A 19000-nucleotide genomic window follows, 5' to 3' on the forward strand; every position below is an offset into this window, starting at 1 on the left:
TTTTGTCTGAAAAAAAAAAACCTATCTGGAAATAAACTATTTTAATAATGTACAAGTTCCATTATGTATATTTTTCCAAGTATTCCAAATATAAGAAATCCAAGTTAGGGCTGGGCGTGTAGCTCAGTTGGCAGAGTGTTAGCCTAGAATGCATGAACCTTGGGTTTAATCCTCAGCTCTGCATGGACTAGGTGTAATGGAACAGGTCTGTAATTCCCACACTGAGGAGGTGGAAGATAGAAGATCAAGGTCAGCCTTGGCTACACAGGGAGTTTGAAGACAGTCTGGGGTTCCTGAAAGCCTGTCTGTAAAACAGACAAACAAACACACAGAAGAGACATAACATAAGCTATCCAAGTGTTTTAAAATCCAAGGCCTTTTATTCAGCTTTTGGTAATGACCATAAATGCCTCCACAAAACCTCTTTCGCACTGTAAATAGAAGGCACTGGGCATTACATAACACCCTCAAGCCCTGACTCCATCCCATGCTGGTAGAGATAACACGGTAAATGGCAGGGTTTGAATACTAAACTCTTTAAAAAAAAACAGAGAGACAATTCTGAAAACCACATAAAATTTTAACTTACCATTCAGTCTTTCTTGGGTTTACAATGCAACCTTAAACTATTCTTGCATGTACATAATTTGAAATTAAGAGATAAAGTAGGTGAATATGATTCGGTTTTCAACATAGGTTGATTTTCTACTATATGTGCTAAATGTAAAGACAGCATTATCATGCTAATTGACATTTCATGTTATTCTTTATGTGTGCAAAATAAACTTCAAGTGAGATATCCTGTAGAAGTATATTTCAAAAGATCCTTGATATAACACTAATGACTTTCATATTAATGTCACAAACTGTATATAAATTGTGAAATTATTAAAATACATTTTTTGAAAAATAATAAGATGACAATTTCTACCTAAATAAAGTTTCCCAGAAAGTTATGAAGTACTTTAGCATATAAAAGTAGTTGCCCCTTTTCTGAAAGGGGAACATTGTTTCACAAAATAACCCATTTGATCCAGACAAATGATTTCATCCAAATGCTATATTCTTTCTTTGACAGTGGTATTCTTCAAGAGACTGTATCCATGACTAAGGGCACACTTGGATATGAGACCACGGTCACAAGCACAGAGAACCTTTCTTGGATCAAAAATGCCCTTAAAAACAACATCAACAGAGAACAAGAGATGGCTTCTTAAGCCATTGTATGACAAACACATACACCTAGTTTTGGCTGTTTGGAGGGGAGGATACTTAAGACACAGCTATTTACATATGTGCTGCTTCGTGTGTGTGCCTATCTGAACAGTGGCTTCTGCAAACACTCCCATTTAAACACAAACAAAACAATATTACTACATCAAGCAATACCATTCTAATTTTGGCAAGGTAGTACAAATAAAATGGAAACAAACAAAACGATAATGTTGATTTAGACAAAAGTTCCCATGTCAAACAATAACAGAAAAAGTATTCTGAAAATCATTATTTGGGGGGAAAAGTATCACCCACCAAATAATGTTGAAAATTAAACTTAAAAGCCAGGCACAATGGCACATGCCTGTAATCCCAGCACTCAGGGAGGCAGAGGCAGGTAGATCTCTGTGAGTCTGAGGCCAGCCTGGTCTACAAAGTGAGTCCAGGACAGCCAAGGCTACACAGAGAAAACCCTGTCTTGAAAAAACAAACAAACAAAAACCCAAAAGGAAATTAAAGTCCTCAAATAATTATTACATGAGTGCTTTATGAATGACATAAGAATAATTATTCTAAAAAAACAGCTGACTATGAGGTTCATAATGAGAACGTCTTCAAAAGACATTCAAGCTAATTAATTTATACAGGCCCAGTTAGTAAAAGGGAAGAAAAAACTAGAACAACATATGCCTCCATTCTTTGGAGGACTCATAAGACTTAATATTGAAAACAGCAAAGGAAGTGGTAAAATAGAAACCTACATGATAACTTAAGATACCAATCAATAAACATGAGGGGCAATAAGATACAATTTTGAGCAAATGATTACTTTGACATAATGCCTTTAAAGTTATGTATCACAATTAAAAAAAGAAAAGCTTTACAATTAGCAGCTGGACCCTGTGAAACATATAGGACAATGGAAGGCACTACATACGCCTCAGTTATATCTAACTATAGTTGGAAAGTTCAGTTTTTCCTTCTGAAGAAGACAGCCAGTGTGAACATTATTTTTATATTCCCCTGAGTTTCGACATGATTGGGCAAAGCAGCACCAATTTAAAAAAATATCTGCAATGCCGGCACTGCAGTTTGGAGTCACTTATATTGATGGCCCCACAGGTCTCTCATAAGAGCACTTTAGAACGTGATTAAAAATGTGGAAATGTCTTCCAGTATTTCAGCATTGTGGAACCACCACCGAATGCACTAAAAATGTCTGTATGCTCAAACTTCCCACCTCTATCTAGTGATGGCAGCTGTTTTCCATGCTACTGCCACTAAGATGGCTCCTTTGTGCGTCTGGATGAAATGTCAGTATGCTTCATGGGTCACAGTCCTTTTTGGCTGGAAAACCTGGTAAGTATCACGTCATGCTAGTCTTGAGCAGTATGCCTTGCAGGTCCTCTGGCAATGCTAGGATAATTGCATCTATGTGTGTCCGCAACTTCTCCACAGTGTTGGGTTTCACAGGTAAATTCTCTCGGTCAGCCTGCAACTACATAAGGGATAGTTAAGACTATCTGAATTAGTGCATTGTATTTACTATATAAACCCTTTTGCATAGCATGATCACTTGGAATTTTAGGTCTCAGTTTAGAATTTACAGAAACTAAAACTATAGAGAATGTTAAGTGGGGAAGGGGGCACCAAGGGGCATCAATAAAAGGCTATTCTATAAAGTCACAGAGGATGCCTGAGGCTATTGTGTGACACAGAGTCCAGGTGAGACAGTGGTGCAGCAGAGTTCATAAGACTCCATTCTAAGTGTCTTTTGAGGGGCTGGAGAGACAGCTCAGCAATACCTGTAAAAGACCTGGTTCGGTTCCCAGCATGCACATGGCTTTACAGTTCCCATGCATGGGACACCATCTTCTGGCCTTAGTAGGCATGCACACATGTGTATGCTTGCTAAGTGCAGGCTACACACTTACATTTAAAATAAAAGTAGCTTAAAACTCTTTAAATATCTTTTGAATAATTTGGAACCATTTGATTTGTTTGAGTTATCAAATATTTGTAGTGAGATCTACTATCAATTGGTCAATCTCAAATCGTCTCACTTAAAAAGTTACTTCTGTGGCACATAATAGAGTGAGTGTCAGCTCAGATGAGAAAAACATTTTCCATTTTCCCAAAAAAGGTCCACTTTCTATCTTCATCTCTTCAGTTACATACCAACTTATTTTTCAGCTTCAGTACAAGGTCCACTGTTTCTACTTCTGTGTGTCTCTGGGTCCAGAGAAGGAGGTCCTAAAACAGCAAGAAGACCCCAAATTGATACATACTCAAAAAGTATTTGAGCCTCTCTATTTCAACCACTGAGGTTAGTGTAAAGGAAGGACAAGATGGAAAGGAAGACAGGGCATACAAGTCCAACGCAGCAGTACAGTGCAAGGGTGATTTCCATGAAAATCTAAAATTTGTTAGGTAGATAAATTTTAACATTAGCCAAAATAACTGTAAACAAAATCTAAGAAAACTCCTTTCTGAGGTGGCCCTTTTGTCAAGAAGGAAAAAGAAAACAGCCGCTCAATGCAATACTAGTCTTTATTTATTATAATAGTAATTTATAAGAAAATTTTAGCTAACAAATCAAGATAAATAAACATAAATGTAGTACTCGATATAAATTTTGTATCATCAAATAAGATTTTCATAGGGCTTACTTGTGGTTGCATTTATCATAGTATTTTTCTAAAAGCCACAGTCACTAGGAGTTTATGATAGAAAAGGTAACAAACACTGTGACCAGCCCACCTCAACATTTAAAGCTAAAGACAAAAGAAAATAAGATTGCACTGTCTAAAGAAGTTTACTTTAAGCACTAGGAGACAGAGACAGGTCTATCTCTGGGTGAGTTCGAGGCCAACCTGGTCTTAAAAGAGACCAGCCAGGGAGAAGCCCTGTCTCAAAAAACCGAAGGGAAAAAAAAAGAAAAGAAAAGAAAAAAAAAGTTTACTTTGAAGTAGGCTGGTGATAAGTTACAACTAAATAATGCAGTCCAACCACATGACAAAACTGTTAACACTAACTGGAGATGGCGATTAAGTCACACTGGAAACAGCTGGAGGGAGACTGCAGGGAGGGAGTCCTGATCCCAGGTGTACTCTCTGCTTTCTAGGATCTGCCAGTTTCTGTGGTACAATACTCCCACTGCAGGTGAGTTCATGCTACTAACTGAGGTCACTGAGCACAGAACTGGGAAGAGATGTGCACAATTAGTTCACGGAGACCAAAAAGCAGACTACAGCACCCCATGGCTTCACAACTTGGAATGGTGAAACCAAGGCAAGCTCACTGAGCTAAATCACAGGTGCAGCACAACACAGATCACAACACACCTACCTCAACAGATGTTAAGAAATCCCTGCCAGGACACGAGCATGTTAGCTGTGAGTACTATTTATAATTAAGGAGATAAAGGCACTATTGCCAAGCCGATGGCCTAGTTTAGAGTTGGAACCTGCATGGCAGAAGGAGAGAACTACTTCCTGAAAGCTGTCCTTGAGATCATACTGACACTACAGCATGTGCCCACACATGCACACACACACAAATAACAAAATGTAACCAAGTGGACTGTAAGTATTATTTTTAACCTCTAAGAATATTTTCTATAATCTTAACCCTTGTATCATGCTAATATACTATTTTCTAACCTCTTCACAAAGAGCTTCTAGATGAAGGGCCTCCAATTTTTGGGTCATTTCTTTCCGTCGGGTCTTGAACCAGCCATCAAAATTTGGAGACTTTAGAAACTGCCTACAAAATAAATTTTAAAAAAGCAAAGTTTGGTCAAGATTTATTTCTTCTTTCAAAACCCCCTCTTGGAACAAAACAATAATAAAAACCAGGGTCCAGTCATCCAGCTGGCCTCAAACTTGCTATGAAGCTGAGGGTGCACCACCATGGCAGCCTTTCCTTCCTTTCTTATAGTTCAGAAGTTCATGCTATATGAATAAGCTAGGTTTTCAGCTAGTGTGTTTTTCAAGTTAAGATCCACAGATAGACGGAAAGTAAATAAAGGGATTAACCGGTAAAGTCCAATCCAATCGCCCTTTATTCCAGATGTGAGCTGTGGCCCCGTTTTCTCAAGTGTTTTCATAAACTCTTCTGGAAGGAACTGTCTTAACTGGGGTGGACTCTAGAAAACAAGGCATACTATATTTAGAAATAAGGAACTGCTCTATTCAACGAAGGTAATTATAGCTAGACAACCGAAAGAGGAAATTGCTTGAATATCACATACCTTCCATGGAGAAATGCTTTTCTGCAAAGGCATCAAGCTTGCCACATATCTTTCCTAAAGCCAAAATAAACCAATGAATGAATGAATGTTAGGAGTACTTTTACTCAGTCTTACTTAAGGGATCTTCCATATTAATAACATGGTTTTCCAAGCAATACTATGACACACATACCTTTTTTCACAGTTTCTGGTTTACAATTCCCTATTCTAGGCCGTTTATAGAAACTAGAATTTCACTCTCCAGAGCAGGTTACAAAAATCTCTTAAGTCTTCCATGGCCTTTCTGTCTAGGAGATGTTAACCAGGAAAAGGTCTGGATCACAACTGCAAGGAAGGAATCCGTCAGGCCTTGCTGACTTTCACCACCCAGTCTGGTAGCATCAGATCAGAACATACACTCTTTGTATCAGTAACACTGGACACAGGTACCTATGCTTCAGTCACGCTTCTGCAAGGGCGACTCTGTTGCAATCCAAAGGACATGGGCTGGAGAGTTTTAAGGTAGCCCAACACACATTCACAGAGGGTGGCACGCTCAAGCGCCTCTAGCCTCTCTCTTTATACTACTTAGTTGCTTGTACTCTTTGCTCTGTGTAAGAAACCAACTAACATCAAATGTTTCCTCGAGTCACTTGAGTAAATTACTGGACTGCCAAGAAGGGGATTACGGGATTTAGAGTGAATCAGTAATCACAGACTGGAGCTTGTGATTGGCTTCTAACACGGCGTACAGCAAACCCAAGAACCCAGCCCTCAGCACGGAGGGGCTGAAGCTATGCCAGGTGGATAGTGTCAGGGTTGAGTCAAGGGACAGCTTGACGGTAGCTACTGCAGAACTGATTGCTTGTGGGTATATAGAAAGAAAACGTAAGCCTGCGTGGTTTAAAAAAAAAATTTTTTTTTTTTGTTTTTTGAAGCAGGGTCTCTCTGTGTTAGCCTTGGCTGTCCTGGACTCGCTTTGTAGACCAGGCTATCCTGGACTTGCAGGCAGTGATCTGCCTGCCTCTGCCTCCTGAGTTCTGGGATTAAAGGTTGCGCCACCGCGCTCGGCTTAAAAATATTTTTAAGTTACTACATTCATTTATTTACTGTGTGTATGTAGGTGCATCTGTGCACACACACCATGTGTGTGGAAGTCAGCTCTCTTCCCTTCTACCATGTGGATCCCAGGGATCCAGGCATGGAACTCAGATCATGAGGCCCTGCAGCAAGAGCCTTTCCCTGCTGAGACAACCTGCATCTGAGTGTTTCAATCACGCTCCTTCAACGATTTCACCATTTCCTACAAAATACTGCTCCAGTTAAATTGAGTTGGGAAGTCATGTTTCAACAAAAATTAACTAAAAAAATTTGTTTTCTTTGTTTCTTTCTGAGATTGGTGGCTTGCTGTACTACCCAAGCTGATTTTGACCTCATGGGCTCAAGTGATCCTTCCACCTTAGCTTCCCAAGTAGCTGATATATGACACTATACTCAGTTCATATTTTCATTTGTTTAATTGGCGTGTTGTGAGTACATGATATAAGTGGGCTTAAGCACCAAAGCAAACATGTGGAAGTCAGAGGACAACTTTGTGGAGTTGGTTCTCTCCTTCTACCTTTACATGGGTCTCGGGGATTGAACAAATTTATGGTCTCTTTAGCTTTAATTGTTGTTACATATGTGTGTGTGTCTATTTAAACTCTCTCTCTCTCTCTCTCTCTCTCTCTCTCTCTCTCTCTCTCCTAAATTCATAAGTACAACCCACTCTGCCTGTATAATGGATCTTGTATGTACATCTTCAGGTCTGACTACTTGGTATTCGATAGCCAATTGGCATACTTCTCCCTGGGGAAGACTATTTCTTGCACTTTCAGTGTTTCTTAGTTGCCTTCAGCTTTTTCTCCAGGGTAGAAGCCTCATTAACTTTTCCCTTCCATGTGAGCATGTCTATTGGTGTTATCATTGTTCAGGTCAGCCATGCTGATGAGACTTGGTGGGTGTAGCTTCTGATATTTCTAAGAGATACAATTTCTGTGGATCTCCCAATCTCTCCACTCTCTCTCTCACAATGATCCCTCAGCCTCCAGGGTAGGAACTGTGTTATGGCTCCATCAGTTGGGATTGCTTTGATTGGTTCTGCTGTTGTTCTGAGACAGCATCAGCCTTGGCAGGCTTTCAGCTTATCACAATCCTGCTTCAGCCTCCTGAGTGCTAGGAATACAGAGGTGAATCACCAGGCCCAGCTTAGCCCATGCTAAGTACCAAAAACATACAGTTTTATTTGTTTGATTCTAGGCATCAAATCCAAGGTCTCTTGATGCTTCCTGTACCACTCCAACATGACACAGGTTTAAATGAGTCAAAATTCCACCCCAAAACAAGAAAGAATATTTTTTCTAAAATGAATAACAAAGATCTTCAAGTTGTTTTTATATATTTATAGATTCTATTAATAACTACATAAAAGCAATGACTACCAAGACATTGTGATATTGCCTATATTTATATGTCATGCCACTAAGTTCCTTAGAATGTCTATATTACTTAGTCATTTATTTAATAAATGGTTAAAGTACCCTACATCAGACTGACCAAGTGCTAAGGAGCAAGACATACATAGGTCCCTTTATCAGAATTATATAGCCTCTTGGATGTGGTATCAAAATCTGTTCAAAAAACACTATCAGTCAGGTATGTTGGCCCATGTCTCTCTTTTTTTTTTTTTTTTTTCTTTCTTTCCTTTTCTTTTCAAACAGCATTTCTTTGTATAGCCCTGGATGTCCTGAACTTACTTTGTAGACCAGGCTGTCCTCAAATTCAGAGATCCACCTGCCTCTGCCTCCCCAATGCTGGGATTAAAAGCATGCGCCACCAAGTCCAGCAGGTGGCACAAGTCATTACTCCCGGGACTTGAGAGGCAGAAGCAGGTATATTTCTGTGAGTTGGAAGCCATCTTGATCTACATAGTGATTTTCAGACCAGCTAGGGCTATATAGTGAGACCCCCCCTCTCAAACAAAGTAAAACAAACAAACAAAAACCCACAACCAAACAAAAAGTAGCAGAGAAAAAAACTCCTCAGTAACCTTTTAAGGAACAAAATGCAGGCATTATATAAACTCATACAACAGACTAATTCAAGAGACGTATGTACCAGGATACATACGTATCCCTGATTTGACCCACTTGGGCCAAGGCACAGCACACTGCACTGCCCTGCCCTGGCCCTGACAGACAGAGGCAGCTGACCCTGAGTCCCTGTCACAGAGCAGCCCGTGTGCTATAAGAGGGCAATCTACAGGACTGCTGGTCTACCTCAGCAACAGGGGAAACAGGAACAAAGTTCCAGTCTTGGTTCCTGTTTGTAAGAGTGATGTAGACAAATACTTCCAGGTACCAGTATGAGTCTGGATACAGCAGTGCCACAGGCTCTCACTATAGCAGCTTCCTCACTCCCAGGTACAAGACACGAGTAAAGTTTTTGAAATAGATCCCCACATCACTGGACAAAATAAGAGTTCCTAGTCTGAGGAAGATGGTATTGAAGAGAAGGAAAGTAGTTGAAAGTATCATGAAGAAAACATAACTTAGATATGGGATTGGTTGAGTCACCCAGAAAACATCCCTGCACCCCACTCAAAAACTTTCTCTTGAAAAACTCAGTGTGCATAGCTCTTCTCAGTATGAGAAACAGCAGTACTACGATGAAAGGGGCATTCTGCTGCAACATTTCTAGATGTTTCTTTCTCTTTGTTGCATCCGACCTCCAGCAATTTCTGGTGAGGAACTAGTTCCAGCTTTGCACACATTGTAGGTATTTATATATGGACTTGTAACAGCTAACACAAACCTAGCCTGACCCTTGGGTGTCTGCACAACTGGTAGTCATTTGTTCTATGAATGCTGCACTATAAATCCACAGAACAATCACCAAAGCCAGGAGTGGTGGCGCATGCCAGAGGCAGGCGAATCTCCATGAGTTCCAGGACAGTCAGAGCTACATACAGAGACCCTGTCTCAAAAATCAACCAAACAAAAAACCAAAAAAGAACAATCACCAAAAACATCTATTACACCTACAGAATAAATTAGATACATGTTGGTGGACTGGTTGGTCTAATGTAGCAATTTCATAGTAAGTTGTCTTTGGGTAAGTGACATAAGTATATAGTAAAAATAACTTTAATACACTAGTTAAGGTGTACACAGTAATTTATAAATCAATTCAGTTAGTTGGGCAGTGGTGGCAAACAACTTTAACCCCAGCACTCGGGAGGCAGGTAGATCTCTGGGAGTTCATGTCAGCTTAAACTACATATAGAGTTCCAGGACAGCCAGGCCTACACAGAGAAACCCTATCTCAAAAAACAAAAACAAAAACAAAAAAATGGACTTAGCTGAAATACTTCAGTTTCTAAAAAATGAGCAACACTGATATTAAAATTACGGCCACGACATTAAGGAGTTTCTGTGGCTGGATATAAAGTATCCTACCAACGGACTCATATGTTGAAGGCTTGGTTCCCTAGCTGGTGATGCAATTAGGTGATTAGACCATAAAAGTACTAACCTCATCAATGGGTTAGTCCACTGCTAAGTTTGTTTGAGATAGAGCCTGGCTAGAGGTCATTGGCAGAATAACCCTGATGTACACCATGGCCCTTCTCATGAAGTGGGCAGCCTCTGTCAAAAGTTCACACTGCTGTGACAGTCTACCTGCCTCCTGCCTAAAGCAGTAGAGACAGGCTGACCTTTCACTCAAGTCTCTAAAACTATGAGCAAAAATAAATCCTCCTTTTGAACTCTTTTCTCAAGAATTCGTCATAGTGATAAAACACTTGAATAATACAGGGTTTGTCCAAAATCCTGTAGCTTCTTCATTAATAACTTACTAATGGTATGATGAAACTTTGTGTCAGTTCCAAAAAATAGCGTCGGAGAATAACACTTTGGGCCTCAGAAGGACGTTTCTGCTGTACACCCTTGAAAAAAAGAAAATGAAACCCATATTTTAGTGTCAGGGAATGTAAGACAGTGAGCAACTAAGTCCAACTGCTTTGTAACTAGACACTCATGTTTAGTACCAACCAATCAACCAAAACCCTAGAACATTATGTTGAAATAATTTAATTTGAAATTCATTTTGTAAAACTCTCTAAAAAGAAGCTTTGGGCTGGGGAGATGGCTCAGAGGTTAAGAGCACTGTCTGCTCTTCCAGAGGTCCTGAGTTCAATTCCCAGCAACCACACGATGGCTCACAACCATCTAAAATGAGATCTGGTGCTCTCTTCTGGTGTGCAGGGGAATAGGCAAGTAAAAACACTGTATACATAATAAACAAATACATCTTTTTTTTTTTTTTAAAGAAGCTTTGGCTGGAGGCTCAGGAGTGTCGGAGCGGGGAGGGAAAGGCTGAACTAACTGTACGTGTACTAAGTTATAGGTGGATAGGAGCAAACAGTTTCAGTGTGTTATTATTGTACAATAAGGTGGTCACAGAAAATTATGTACTAAATATCAACAAAACATAGAAGAAAGGATTTTAAATGTTTTCACCACAAAGAAATGATAAATGCTTTTTAAAAATGGGTGTTTAACCTGACTTAAACATTACATAATATATATCAAAACATCATGGTATTGTATTGTTACTATTCTTTGCTTTTTTTCGAGACAGGGTTTCTCTGTGTAGCCTTGGCCATCCTGGACTCACTTTGTAGACCAGGCTGGCCTCGAACTCACAGCGATCCGCCTGCCTCTGCCTCCCGAGTGCTGGGATCAAAGGCATGCGCCACCACGCCCGGCTTACTATTCTTTGCTTTTATCATTCAAATGTGAATTTATTTTCAAAGTTCTCAGAGTAGGGCTGGAGAGATGGCTTGGTTATTAAGAGTACTGCCCCCTCTTTCAGAGTCCTGAGTTCAATTCCCCAGCAACCACATGGTGGCGCACAACCATCTATACTGGAATCTGATGCCCTCTTCTGGCCTGCAGGTGCACATGCAGATAGAGCACTAATACATAAAATAAATAAATTCTTTAAAAAAAAAGTTCTCAGAGTAAAACCTGAGATCCTATAGATTGACTAACATCATTTATCCCATACTTAAGAGCATTCATTCACAGTAAAAATAATCTTTATTTTGCATATGCTGTATTAATACTATTGACATTTCAGGCTGGAGAGATGGCTCAGGGTTAAGAGCACTGACTGTTCTTCCAAAGATCCTGAGTTCAATTCCCAGCAACCACATGGTGGCTCACAAACATCTATAATAAAATCTGGTGCCCTCTTCTAGCCTGCAGGTGTACATTCAGGTAAAACATTGTATACATAATAAATAAATGTCTTTTTAAAAAGATTTTAAAAATACTACTGACATTTCTTAAAAACAAAACAAAACCTCCCAACCTTTCTCTTACTGTTAGATGCTACTGACATTTTTCCCTACAATGTCTAAGTTTTCAGAGTGACTGGCATTCTTTTATAGCACAGAACCAACACTCAAGTCCATGATCACCGCTGCACTGGCGTCTTGATTATGTGTGTGCACCTTACCAACTGAGCCATCTCTGCAGCCCCTACTTTTTTTAATTAAAAAATTTTTAAAGTTTGTTTATTTTTTGTATATGAGTGCTCTATTTCCATGCACACCTGCATTCCAGAAGAAGGCATCAGATCACATTATAGATGGTTGTGAGCTACCATGTTGTTGCTGGAAATTGAACTCAGGACCTCTGGAAGAGCAGGCAGTGCTTTTTTCCCCCCCGCGGCCAATGCTCTTAACCGCTGTGCCATCTCTCCAGCCCCTAGTCTTTTGATTTTTTTAATTAAAATTTTATTACATTTATTTGTGTGCATGTGTGCTTGTGCACACATGTGCCAAGGAGTACTTGCCCAGATCAGAGGACAAACTGCAGGAGTCAGTTCTTTATCATGTGGATCCTGGGACTGAAATAAGGTTTATGCATTTATTTTGTGTGTAGCAGTATGTGTATATGACTGAGGATGTGGGAAGTGGCACACATGTACCACAGCAGAACTTGTGAGAGGTAGTTTTCCTCTCTTTTTGTATCATGTGGGTCCCAGAGGTTGAATTCAGGTTGTCAGCTTGTCAGCCAATGCTTCACCTGCTGAGCCATCTCACCGACCGTGTATTTATTTTTGAGACAAAGGCTCACTATTTAGCAAGGTTGGTCTAGAACTTAAGATCCTTCTGTTTCAGTTTCCTAGTTCTGCTATTGCAGAAACGAGCCACAACACCAAGGCCTAAAGCTTGGGTTTAAAAGTTATTCAGGCTTGAGGTGTGCAAGGCAAAAAACAAAAGTGACTCAGGACTAGCAAGATAGCAAAGGTATATTTCCTTGAAACCCACATAAAAGGTGGAAGAGAGAATAGACTCTTTACCACAATGTTTCCCTGACACTGTCATGTGTGTACACACACACACACACACACACACACACACACGATTTTTTTTCCAAAGAAAATCCAAGCCAAGGCATGATGACAGATGACTGTAATACAGTACTTAGGAGGCAGAAGGAGGAAGATTACACGTTTAAGACCAGCCTGGTCTGCACAGTGAGTTCTAGGCGAGCCAGGGCCAAAAGGAAAAAAAGTAAGATTCTAGACTAGGGATATGCGTCAATGGTAAGGCACTTGCTAGCAAGCATCAAGTCCTGGTTCAATAAGCAGTACTGTTTTTAAAAAGGAAATTCTGGCCAGGCAGTGGTGGCGCACGCCTTTAATCCTAGCACTCAGAAGGCAGAGGCAGGCAGATCATTGTAAGTTTGAGGCCAGCCTGGTCTACAGAGTGAGTCCAGGACAGCCAAGGCTACACAGAGAAACCTTGTCTCGGAAAAAAAAAAAGTTCCATTTTACAATACTATACACCCCTACACACACACACACACACACACACACACACACACACACACACACACACACACAAACACACACACAATTTCCCTAACTAAATATTACATACCTCAACAAGGAGATTTAAATGAATAATATAAGCAGGTATTTACCTTCTGGAGTTGTTTTATGATCTCCTCGTCTCTGTTTAGATATGGCTTGTAAGAAGTATAAACTCCTAAGAAAAGAAGATAAATAGAAAACCCAACAACCTAGATGAATATATACTTAAAATGAATGAAAGTCTGGGCTAAGCCTCCCTATATGAGCTCCATCCCTAGACTCTATGTTGGAAGAAGAGAAATAACTCCTGAAAACTGCCCTCTGACCTCCATCATGCACTATAGCACTTGCATGCAGACATTCACAAGTATACACAAAATAAGAAAAGTTATTAGGGGGCTGGAGAGACGGCTTAGCGGTTAAGATCAATGGCTGCTCTTCCAGATGCCCTGAGTTCAATTCCCAGCAACCACATGGTGGCTCACAGCCATCTATAATGAGATTTAGTGCCCTCTTCTGGCGTGCACGTACACATGCATGCAGAGCACTGTATACATAAAAATAAATAAACAAAAAATCTTTTTTAAAAAGTCATTAATAAAAGTCAATACCAGAGCTGGGCATGGTGGCGCACGCCTTTAATCCCAGCATTTGGGAGGAAGAGGCAGGTGGATTGTTGTGAGTTTGAGGCCAGCCTGGTCTACAAAAGGAGTCCAGGATAGCCAGGGCTGTTAACGCAGAGAAACCCTGCCTTGAAAAACAAAAAAAAGCCAATACCAGGTTTAGAATCCAGAGTTTTTAGGTTCTTCAACTTTTTCACTTTAACTTGCTTAGGGATTTCACCTGAAAGAAAAAGAAAACATAAAAATTCTTATAAACTGGGCTGAGGATGTATCTTAGTGATAGAATGTTTGCCTGGCATGTACAAAACTCCATCTTTAACATCATAATACTCGTAGTTAAGAATCATACATAATAGGATTCATGTATTATGGACAAAACACAATGTGCAACAAAAACTAAACGTCAGGGTCAGAAATAATTTAGCAATAAGTTTCATATTTCTTTTTTCTTAAAATTTTTTAAAAAAAGATTTCTTTATTAAGAATGCAATGTTCTGTCTGCATGTGTGCCTGCAGGCCAGAAGGGCACCAGATCTCATTCTAGACGGTTGTAAGCCACAATGTGGTTGCTGGGAATTGAACTCAGGACCTCTGCAAGAACAGTCAGTGCTGTTAACCTCTGAGCCATCTCTCCAGCCATATTTCTTATTATCACTAAGTTCTTGGTAATAATGAAAATACTGTATTTTTTAATTGTGAAATAACAAAAACACACCAGTGCAGCAGGCTTCACTCTGACTCAGGAAACATCATCAAGTATAAGATACTGAGCTCCAACTGTAGCCATCAGTAGAAGAAATGACAGGTGGACTTGATCAAAACACATTGTGTGCGCACAAAATTCTCAAGCAATTCTTTTAAAAACATAAAATGGAAGCCAAAGCTGGGCATGGTGGCACACGCCTTTAATCCCAGCACTCGGGAGGCAGAGGTGGGTGGATCGCTGTGAGTTCGAGGCCAGCCTGGTCTACAAAGTGAGTCCAGGATAGCCAAGGCTAACACAGAGAGACCCTGTCTCGAAAAACCAAAAAAATAAAAAATAAAAGATAAAAAAATAAAATAAAATAAAATAAAATGGAAGCCAAGCAGCTCTGGGGAAAAGTCATCAATGCAAGGAAACAAGTTCTATGATTGTAAATATTTACTTTGCATGGTTATTCAGTGTCTGATGTGACCAGCAGACAAGCAAAAGGGGTTTCACTGTGGAAGTCATCTTAATGCACCTGTGCACGTCTGCACATAACTCTTGACTTAGCTCAGATATTTGACCTTTCCTGTCAGGAAATAAACAAATCCACTTCTCACTAAAAAAATGATCAGTCTATAATTAGAGCCAATACAAGCCAGAACAACTTGTTTTTTCTTCAAGTGACATTAATTAGCCTTAGGTTTTATTTCTCCATTAAGTATAAAGTTAAAATTTTGTATTTTAACAAGTAGGTAAAACACAGAAAAAGCAGCAACTTCTCTGCACCAGGACTAATTACCTTGCTTGTGACAACCAAACACACATTTCTAGGCAACCATAGACTCTTGAGCCCCAGAGATACACTCTGTTGTGCTACGCCTTCTCTCTGGGCCATACAGGACATGCTGTTTCTATACTTCTACAGATTGTGTCCGTCTTAAGTTTTCAAAGTCAGAATCTGCAATGGGGTTTTATGTTGCATAACTTGTACAGCTTATGCAACTGGCCAAACAACGCCCTAAGACACACTCCAGACATTCATGCTTGTAAATCTGGTCTCATGAAAATAGCTCTAAACCCACAAGAAATAAAGGAAAAATTATATAGAATAAATGTCATCAAAACTAATAACTCGCTCTCTTCCTCTTCCTCTCTTCCTCTGTCTCTGCCCCCCTCTTTCTTTCTCTGGGGTACCCCTCCCCCTTCACTTAGCCCCCATGCTTATTTAGTAAACCTCATATAATCTTAAAAAAAAAAAAAACACCTAAAAACTCTACTGCATAAAAGGACTCTATTCAGAGAGTAAAAAGACAAGCCACAAGCTGGGCATGGTGTCACACTCCTTTAATCCCAGCACTCGGGAGGCACAGGCAGGTGGACCGACCTGAATTCAAGGCCAGCCTGGTCTACAAAGGGAGTCCAGGACAGCCAAGGGTACACAGAGAAACCCTGTCTCAAAAACCAAAAAAAAAAAAAAAAAGACAGGCCACAGAAGAGAGGGAAATGTACAAAGCCTGTCTGATAAGGGACCAGCACCCAGGCCATATATAGAACCGAGACCATCAAAAATGTAAAGACTTGAATAAACATTTTTGCAAAGAAGGCATATAAAAGACTCATGCAAAGACACACAACATTATTAACCACTAGGGAAAGGAAAATGAAAACCACAATGAGATGTCACTTATACACAGCCGGATGGCCACTGGAATGGTTTGGTAAAGGTGCTTGCTGCAGGCCTGACAGCCACGTGTTAGAGAGAGAATCAACTCTCTAGAGTTGTCCTCTATCCTCCATATATATGCTGTGGCTCATATCTACACACACTCTAGAGTGCTCACAAACACACACACACACACACACACACACACGATAAATGCATAAGTATGTAATAACAATGAAAAATAGTTAAGCAATGAAATAGTCCAAATACACTGATAAAGAAATAGAGAACATAGTATTTCTTCTCTAAGACAAACGGCTAAAATTAAAATGCACTTAAGTGCTAAAATATATCCTCTACATCTGTTGTCTTTCTTTCTTCCTTTTGTTTCAAGACAGGGTTTCTTAGTGTAGCTCTAGCTGTCTTGGAACTCAGTAAATAAACAACACTGGCTTCTAACTCAGAGCTCTGCCTGCCTTTCTCTCTCAACTGCTGGGATTAAAGGTGTGTATCACCATTCCTGGATCATCACACACACACACACACACACACACACACACACACACACACACACACACACTGTGTAGACCAGGCTGGCCCGCCTCTGCCTATTGAGTGCTAGGACTGAATGTGTGTGCCACCACAGCCCACCTGGCTTCTTCTACATTTTCAAAAGTTCAGGAGCTATCCAAACCCTTCTCCCGACCTGCTCCTAGGTCCTATTTTTTTTTAACATTTTTTTTACATATACATTTATATTATTACACATATATACAATAAACTACCTATAGCAAGAAGATCCACGACACAATCAGAAATTATATAAATGTTACATTCTTAGTATTTTGGCTTTTTGTATTTGACAGCCTTGAAGAAAACATCTTTCCTATCTTGGTGCGTTTAAAATTCTGAATGTAAATCAATCTCCATCACTTTTTTTTTCTTTTTGGTTTTTCAATACAGGGTTTCTATGTGTCGTAGACTTGCTTTGTAGACCAGGCTGGCCTCAAACTCAGAGATCTGCCTGCCTCTTACTCCCCAAATGCTGGGATTGTAGGTGTGCACCACTGTGCCCAGCCCTAGGTCCTATTTTTAAATATTCTACTTAACTTGCCTGACGATTTTATTTTTTCTGAGATAAGAGTCTCACTATATAGCTCTGCCTGGCACTGAACTTACTATGTCAACTATGACGGCTTCAAACTACAGAGATCCATCAGCTTCTGTCTCCAGAGTGCTGGGATCACAGGCACTTGCCACACCTGGCCTGAGAATTTTGCTTGTTTGTTTGTTTGTTGAAACAGGGTTTCTCTGTGTAGCCATGCTGTCCTGGACTCGCACTGTAGACCAGGCTGGCCTCGAACTCACAGCGATCCACCTGCTTTTGCCTCCCGAGGGCTGGGATTAAAGGTGTGCGCCATGATTGCCCGGCTGAAAATTTTTATATGTGTAAGAATATTATGGATCCCTGAAACTAAAGTTTCGAATGGTCGTGAGCTACTGTGTGAGTCTGAGAACTAAACTCAGTTCCTCTGCTAGAGCAGCAAGTGCTTTTAAGGACTGAGCCATCTTTCCAGCCCCTATGAGAATTTCTTTTTCCTCCTCCTCCTATGTATGTATGTATGTATGTATGTATGCATGCATGTATGTACGTATGTATGTATGTATGAGAACTTGCTAAGAATATGAGGCTAGCTTCGAACTCATAGATATCTTCCTGCCTCTGCCTCCCAAGTGCTGGGGTGCTGGGATTAAAAACATGTGCCACCATGCCCAGCTCCCCTTGAGTGATTTTTAAAACAAACTTGTCAGTTGCTACTACATTACCAGTGATTTCTGGCAAAAGTTTTCTACCTATATCCTTAAGGGAACCTTTTTCATAGGAAAGAAAAGTAAATAGCAATGTATTATATTACAATGAATCAAACAGCCTATATTAGTAAAAACCAGCCATGACAACAAGTATAAAGATTAAGACCTCATTTGTATCTTCAGAAAGCTAACGAATGACAGGAGACCATGGCAGGGTTAGGGGCTTCACTAAATTGGTATCTGAAGTAAACATCCTATCTAAGAATTCATTTATCAATGTAACAAACACTAAATTCCTGCAACAAGCCAAACACTACGCTCTTTTTCTCAAGGAAAGTGCAACTGGGAGGACTACCTCAACCAATACGATGGCAAGAGGCTACACAGCCCTTGTCGTAAACCTATGAGAATTTCATGCAACGTCTGCAATAATTCTAGCCTTTCTTTTTCTTCCTTATTTTGAGACAGGTCTGTAGTATGTGGCTCATGCTGGCCTGGAACCATGTGGTCCACACTGCTTTGAACTCGCAATCCTCCTGCCTCAGTCTCTAGCGTGCTGGGATTATGCATGGGCACTATGACATCTGGCTATCATTTTAGTTTTCTATACAATTTCTACAAGCAAAACTAGAATTTCAATTTTATATAGCTTATAAAACGCAAATGTCAGTGTTCTTGGCTCTATAGCATCCTTTTGGGATAGGGCACAGACCTATTTTAGCGAGAAGCTATACTCTCCAAAGGCCCTTATCTAGGCTGTCCCCAAGAAAGTCGCCAACAATATAAACAGTAAGTGACAAACACAGGAGAGTTACAAGTGCCGAGTCCCATCACACACTGTG

The 19000-nt window shown here is 40.1% G+C and overlaps 1 protein-coding gene across 1 annotated transcript in view; it reads right to left on the reverse strand.

Moving 5' to 3' along the window:
* Positions 1-358: 358 nt before the first annotated feature.
* Positions 359-19000, reverse strand: part of DENND6A (DENN domain containing 6A) — a 55382-nt gene continuing 36740 nt past the window's right edge. Inside the window, exons 13-20 of the mRNA XM_084793954.1 lie at positions 14150-14215; positions 13483-13547; positions 10341-10430; positions 5468-5521; positions 5253-5362; positions 4878-4980; positions 3394-3468; positions 359-2713 (exon numbers count right to left, since the gene is read on the reverse strand). Coding sequence (XP_084650080.1) covers positions 2582-2713; positions 3394-3468; positions 4878-4980; positions 5253-5362; positions 5468-5521; positions 10341-10430; positions 13483-13547; positions 14150-14215 — 695 coding nt within the window. The 3' untranslated portion in view covers positions 359-2581. The remainder of the gene's footprint in view (positions 2714-3393; positions 3469-4877; positions 4981-5252; positions 5363-5467; positions 5522-10340; positions 10431-13482; positions 13548-14149; positions 14216-19000) is intronic.

The sequence above is a fragment of the Acomys minous genome (genome assembly GCF_964271855.1).
Source record: "Acomys minous genome assembly, chromosome: 9".
In the NCBI taxonomy this organism is placed as follows: Eukaryota; Metazoa; Chordata; class Mammalia; order Rodentia; family Muridae; genus Acomys; species Acomys minous.